This window comes from Pantherophis guttatus, chromosome 14 (assembly GCF_059756535.1).
Source record: "Pantherophis guttatus breed Tessera chromosome 14, ASM5975653v1, whole genome shotgun sequence".
NCBI classification, from domain to species: Eukaryota; Metazoa; Chordata; class Lepidosauria; order Squamata; family Colubridae; genus Pantherophis; species Pantherophis guttatus.
Window position 1 is genome coordinate 19,673,832 of NC_142076.1, and position 6,769 is coordinate 19,680,600.

General features: G+C 44.3%; 1 protein-coding gene across 4 annotated transcripts in view; it reads right to left on the reverse strand.

The window, feature by feature from the left end:
- SDK1 (sidekick cell adhesion molecule 1) overlaps nt 1–6,769 on the reverse strand; it is a 430,408-nt gene that overhangs the window by 171,259 nt on the left and 252,380 nt on the right. For all 4 annotated transcript variants that reach the window (XM_060684054.2, XM_060684053.2, XM_087878657.1 and 1 more), the window contains exons 10-13: nt 5,822–5,938; nt 5,522–5,689; nt 4,977–5,079; nt 1,613–1,789 (exon numbers count right to left, since the gene is read on the reverse strand). In XM_060684054.2, the coding sequence (XP_060540037.2) occupies nt 1,613–1,789; nt 4,977–5,079; nt 5,522–5,689; nt 5,822–5,938 (565 nt within the window). The remainder of the gene's footprint in view (nt 1–1,612; nt 1,790–4,976; nt 5,080–5,521; nt 5,690–5,821; nt 5,939–6,769) is intronic.

Genomic DNA, 6,769 nt, shown 5'->3' on the forward strand with positions numbered 1-6,769 from the left:
TCGCTCTCACATCAAGATTTTCGCTACCGGCTCTCCCGAACCGGGGAGAACCAATAGCAACCCACCACTGGATTTAACGTAGAAATAAGGAGCGATTTTCTGACAGTGAGAACAATCAACCGATGGAACAGAAGTTGCCTTCGGAAGTTGTGGGAGCTTCATCCCTGGAGGCTTTCAAGGAGAGACTGGACTGCCCTCTGTCAGAAATGGTGTAGGGTCTCCTGCTTGGACGGGGAGTTGGACTAGATGACCTACAAGGTCCCTTCTTCCAACTCTGTTAATCTGTTAAAGTGGATCTGTTAAAGAGGTTACAAGAGCTCTGATGACATCCAGGCATCTGAGTGGAGAACAAATTTTTACAAACTAAACTGTGAACATGACGAAGCTAAGAATTCTCTCTGGTCGTTTCGAGACCCTTTGGAAGGAAGTGATCTAATTAACCTTAAATACATTTTAAACAATACGGCTAGTTCTGATTGGTAGAGAAAACTGTCATGAGAAGGACTCCAGCTGGGAAGAAAAAGAACCCTGCCTCTTTGTGGAATGATGAATGCTAAACAGAGGGGACTATTAGTATTATTATGTAAACTAGCTTTTCCTGTGTAACTTTATAGTAGCTCATAAAATATTCTATTCAGGCGATTTAGTTTCATTGATTCCGAAAGACTTTCTGTGTGATGAATCTCAAGCAAAATTAAAACCTCCGGAGAGAAATACACTCAAATAAAAGAAAAGAAAAAAGAGGCAAAGCTAAGAAAAAGATAAAGGAAGAAGAAGCTGCTTGTCATTTCACACGTTTTATAAAAGTGAAGGAGTGGCAGAAGCTGGGCGCAGAGTTAAAAGAGGGATCAGCTTAGAATCCCTACATAGGCACAAACAACGTCCAACTTTCCATGACTTTTATCTGTTGACTTTTATCTAACTGCAAGCAGGCGTTGACTGTTGGTTGAGAAAATTCTTGGGTCTAAGAATGATTACCAATAAATCTGTTTAATTTCACGTATGGACCTTGTTGGGAAAAATATCCAGAAAGACACTGGAAACATGGAGGCTGATTGGAAAGAGGGTTTAATGGTGAACAGGACCGCCCAGCACATGGTCCTAGTTCAGCTGACAACATGGAGTTGAGAGTGAGGGGGTTTTACACCTTCTCTTGGGCTTTGAACTTGAGCTTCCTGTTCCTGTGCAAGAACATTTATTCTATTGCCTGTTGTCAGATTCCTATGGGGTCATGTTTGTCTGAGCTCCCAGGTTTGGTTGAAGCTTGCTGGGTGATGCAATGTCCTTAGGAGATTGCAATGCAGTGGGCTCTGTGTCTTCTGCTAAATGGTCCTATTATGTCCTGAAGGGCCATGTCTTAATCCTATCACCCTGGAGCTGAAGGTCTTTTGTCTGGTAGGTAGGCTGGCCCAGACTTGCTGGGGCTATTAAGAAAGGCGGGGGCTGCTTTCCAAGAGCATGTTTCTCCTTTAGGGAAATATAATATTCTGCCTTTCTTAATATATTTCCCAAAATATTTCATTCTTCTAGGAGAGGGGTGGGTGCTAACTTTGTACAGCCTGATCTTTCACACCTGACATTCCCCATCCCAACGTGCTACGAGACAACTTACATTACTTCCATTCGGGCCACGCGTGAATCATTCCCGCCCGAGGAATTGACTTCGCAGGTGTAGTCTCCAATGTCACCTGACCACGTTTGGCCAATGATGAGGCTGCCATCTTTCTCAATGGTGATTCGGGAGCTGCTGGATGGGTTGATGATCACGGTATCCTTCTTCCAAGTGTACCTGGTGGTCACAGTACATAAGATTAATTAAAAGACAGCTGTCTGTTTTGTTAAACATGATGAATGTGCTGAAATTACCTGGCTAAAACCAGAGGTGAATAATTTAAGAGGGGTGGACTTCAACTCCCAGAATTCACCAGCCAGCCAGCCATGCATGTATGCTGGCTGGGAAATTCTGGGAGTTGAAGTCCACCCCTCTTAAATTCGTCCAGTTTGACAAAAACTGTGATAAAAGGATGTAACCCTACTTTATAGAGCTCAAATATAAATACCTCAGTTATTTTTTTGAGGCGTGTGGGGACAAATTTGAAGCTATCATTGGCAATCTGAACCCAACCAAGTTTTGAAAAAGCAAAGAGTTTTCCTTTCTTAGTTGTGTTTTCTTGGCTTCACTAAATATACCCAGAGTTCGAGCTTGGCTCCACGGATTACCAGGAGCCAAAACTATTCATATATTTATTGGGGAAGCCCAAGGTTTTATTTCACTTTTAAAATATGTTTTATTCTACTGTGTGATAAATAACTCCTTCCAAACATAAAGGAACATAGGACAAGTTTCCTTTCCCCTATGCTGTTGTTAAATATAATAAGTAATATATTAGGAAATATCAGAAACATAATATTATGGTCCGCCAGTAGCCTGTGGAGCTGGCAGTGGAGTCGGACAGTGAGGAGGCTGGGGAGGACAATGGACCAGTCCTGGAGGCTGGGAAAGGCCCGGATGAGGGCTCTGCGTCGGAGGCAGAGATGGGGCCAGGGCCATCGGGGAGTGAGTTAAGGACTCCAGAGCCTTCAGAGGCTGACAGCAGAGAGGCAGAGGAACAGGAGGAGCTTGTTCCTAGTGCACGCATGTGCAGAGCTGCCAGAAGGCAAGAGCAGCTAAAGCAAAAGGGACGACTTGGGAGTAAGGCCAGGAGATGATTGGCCCCTCCCATAAGGCTTAAAAGACCAGCAACTCCTCTTGGGCTCTTTGTAGGAAAGCAACGTTGCTAAATCTGTTTTCCAGTCGGCATCTCTTGTTTCTGAACTTCGTGGGGCTTTGCCAAGAAAGGCCTTTGGCAGGGTGCCAAAGAAGATAAAGTTTTGTGATAAGCCCGAAGGGCTTTTTCTGAAGGACTTGTTTTGGAATTAATTTGGGCTAAGCTGGGAATGAAGTAATTCTCAGCTGTTATAATAAAACAGTTTTGTTTGGGACCAATTGCGTCTTGTAATGACTAAGTGAGCCTAGGTCACAACACATAAGCAGATACGGTTTTTCATGGTGCCTACAAAAAAAAAATTAGGCGATTTGTGTCATTTCAAGACTCAAGGTCAGCGATTTGTGAAGGGCAAGCGTCGCAATGACTGAAATTAAAGAATAACGTAGAACACTGAAGAATATTCATTATGCCAAAACCTAGAATATTCTCTTTCAAAGCTGCTGCAAAGGTTTCTTAGGCAACAGGTGAAAAAAATCTTCACTCTCGAAAAATACTGTGTAAATGTTAATTATACGTAGCGTGAACTTCTTAGGCTGGTCTTCGGCCACAATAAAGATTTGATTAGATTAGGATAAAAGATTGCAGGGTGGGGGAAGCGGGTTGGCCTGGTCCTCCTTTTTCCTTCTTCTTCTCCCTGTCTGTGATTTCAATGTCACAATTTGCAGAATAGAATTCTTGCTTTAAACCGTTTACAGCGGGACTTGTACTCAGAATCCTACCAGCGTTTATGAGAACAAAAAGCATCTAAGAGAGAGTTTCTTCTTTAGTCAAGTCTACACATTTTTTTCTTTTGACAAATGGCATTGTTTGATGTTTTCTAAAGGGAATGGAAGCGTTTTTTAGTTAGATTTGGATATATCTATATTCATTCTTGTGTATGAAACACAGAGGGAAGTCTTTTGATTCCCTGCTTGTAGAATTTGGTAGTTAAAAGGTTCATTTTGTCTGGCGAAGCTTTGGTTCTTGGTGGTTTTTCTCGAGGGAGGGGTGTGTGGGGGTGGGGGGTGGAGGAGGGGAAGTGAGGCTTCTAAGATTTGCAAAGACCGATTTGCAAAACCAATTCCCTTAAATTGCTTTGGGTTTTATTCTCATTAAGGATCGGCTTGTGACAAGTCGGTTTTATTGATATTGTGTTAACCTTGACAGTAAATCATAGGACGTTGTATTGAAATCATGAAGTGGAACATAGCTCATTGTAAATAATGCATACGGTTGCAGCGGGAAAAATAAAGAGAACTTGATGGGATTAAGGGCGTAATTTACCGTCTCAAACTGGATTGGTTGGAATGGAAAGCCAGGGCAAGAAAACTCACCCAAGCCAACATTGATGGTTGGGACAATTAAGTTGATATAAATGATACAAACAACCATCACCACAAGCAACCTCATTGTCCCAAAGGTGCATTTTCAAGAGTCAACTACCGTATTTTTCAGAGTATAAGACACACTTCCCCCCCCCCAAAAGAGGGTGAAAATTTGGGTGCGTCTTGCCAGGCTCAAGGTTGACTCAGCCTTCCATCCTTTCTAAGGTAGGTAAAATGAGGACCCAGTTTGTGGGGGCAATAAGTTGACTTTGTAAAAATATACAAAAGTATGAAGGCTCTTGCTTAGCGCATTGTAAGCCGCCCTGAGTCTCCGGAGAAGGGCGGCATATAAATCAAATTAAAAAAAAAATACACCAAATGTAGCCCTGCCCACCCGCTGTTCCCCCACCCTTTGGCCTCTGCCTCCCAGCAATTTACCTCCTTGCAGCAAACAGCAAAAAGCCCGTTTCAGCTTCAGCTTCAGCACAGCCTGATTAGTAGGAGCAGCTGATTGTCGGTTGGATTGGCCTCCCGACCCTCAGCTGTTTCAGGCTGCAGGGATTGCCACTGCCTATTGCCACGTGGGCCTCCCCTGTTTGCTGCAAGGAGGCAAATTGCTGGGAGGCAGATTTTTCTTTTTTCTTGTGCTAATCAGGTTGTGCTGAAAATGAAAATGAAACTAAAGCAGGCCGTTTGCTGCAAGGAGGCAAATTGCTGGGAGGCAGAGGCAGATTTTTTTTTCTTGTTTTCCTCCCCAAAAAGGATAAGTGCGTCTTATAGTCCGGAGCGTCTTATACTCCGAAAAATACGGTAAACTACAAAGGAAGTTCAATTGGCTCTTGAAAAAGCACCTTTGGGACAACCATGACCTGGATGACTGAGAATCACCGTGTAGACAACTAACCTGATGGAAATCCTTGGATCATGAGCAGCTTCACACTGAAGCATGGCTGTTGTTCCCTTAATAACCGTGCTATCCTCTGGAGGGCGGGCGATAAAAGTGCGGTCTGAAAAAAAAAAAGAAGACAACTCACAATTCAGGTCCATCCTGTTTCCATCCTGTCTCCATCCTCGTTTGGGGTTTTGCCTTGGGAGGACTACATGCCTGGTTGCTCATTATTCCACCCACCCCGGTATGGCAGGGTTCTCCCACATTAATTTGGCTGCTTTCTTAACAAAGGATGAAAAGGTGCAATGAGGGAGGTCTATGAAGGCAGAAGCCACCTTAGAAGGCTGTCAAAGACATGTCCCCCTCCCACAAAAAATGCTTCTTTCCGGGGAGATTTTTTATGGTGGTTCTCCACATTGCTTCTAAACACCATCATCTTATTACTCAATGTCCGCTCTACCCTCGTGAAAACAAACGCTTTGTAATTAGACTCCGAATTAATCAGCTACAAGGAGAGCTGATTAAGTCAAGATGAATGCTGAAAACGAGCAGGGTCTTACTCCATACGGTGAGAGAAGAAGAGGCGTTCAGCGCGCCTTCGGAGTTGACCGCGCAACAGGTGTAGACGCCAGCATCTCCGAGAAAGACAGGGCTGATCTGAAGACCTCCAGACTCAAGGAGATGGAACCTGGGGAGCTGAATGGAGCCACTGGCCAGAATCTGATTCCCTGGAACACAGCAATTGGAAACAGCTTCAGTCCACTTGATTTGCAGCGCATGAAGATGTTAATGCTATGCTCATTGGTCCTGGTGAGCCACCACAATGTGAGTGGTTTCCTAGCAGAATAGTAAGCATGTACCCCTTTTCCATGCAACGGCGGGCTTTGGGGCTCCAGAAACTTCACATCTTAACACGGCGCTCATCCCTTCGGTGATGGTAGCGTCTGCCGGGGGCCAGGAGAAGGTGGGCGCAACATCTGGAATAAAAAACCAGGGTTTCATGAAAAAAAAAAGAGCCCTTTGAAAATTCAGAACATTTGTTTTTCCACTGTACCAGAACGTCATGGTAACCCCGAGCACCCGTCGTAGGGTAGACACCAAATGTTCATTGTCCCCAGTGGTGAAATCCTCTGAAGTCTGCTACAGGTTCTGTGAGTCTGCTACCGAGCGTGCGCAAAGCTCATGTGCAAATGAGGTGCACCCGCGCGATGCTAAAAAAAAACATTTTGAAGCCTTCTGAGTCTGCAAAGGTAAGTAGAACAGCGAGGGGGTGGGAACTCCACTGTGCCATGCGATTTAATTAGCTAGAAAGCAGGAAATCCGCCGATTGTAGCTAATGTAAATCATACGTCACAGCTGATCGTTGCCCAGCTGATCATCGGAAATACCGGTTTGCCCGAACCGGTAGCATTTTTTACTACTGGTTCACCTGAACTGGTCCGAACTGGTAGCATTTCACCCCTGATTGTCCCTCTCAGAAGAATTCTACGATTTGGGATTATCATCGGGGGCTTTGAGATCAAGCCAAAGGGTGGGCTTTCAAGAAGAATGGATCTATGGATCAAGTTAAGCCAGGGCTGTTTAGTTCTCTGCAGGACGAAAAGCAATTACAGTCTGACACTAGTTTGCAGGAATTAAATGTCAGCCAAAAGAAGTTTCCATTTGATTCAAAATATTGCTCTGTGTTTCTCCCTTTCATAATGTCTCTCTGGCTTTCTCTCAGCCTCTGATGCAAACGTTCAGAGGGGGAGAGCTTTATCTCTAGCTCAGAAAAGATTTTAGATATAAGAGCACCGGGTGAGTTTGGT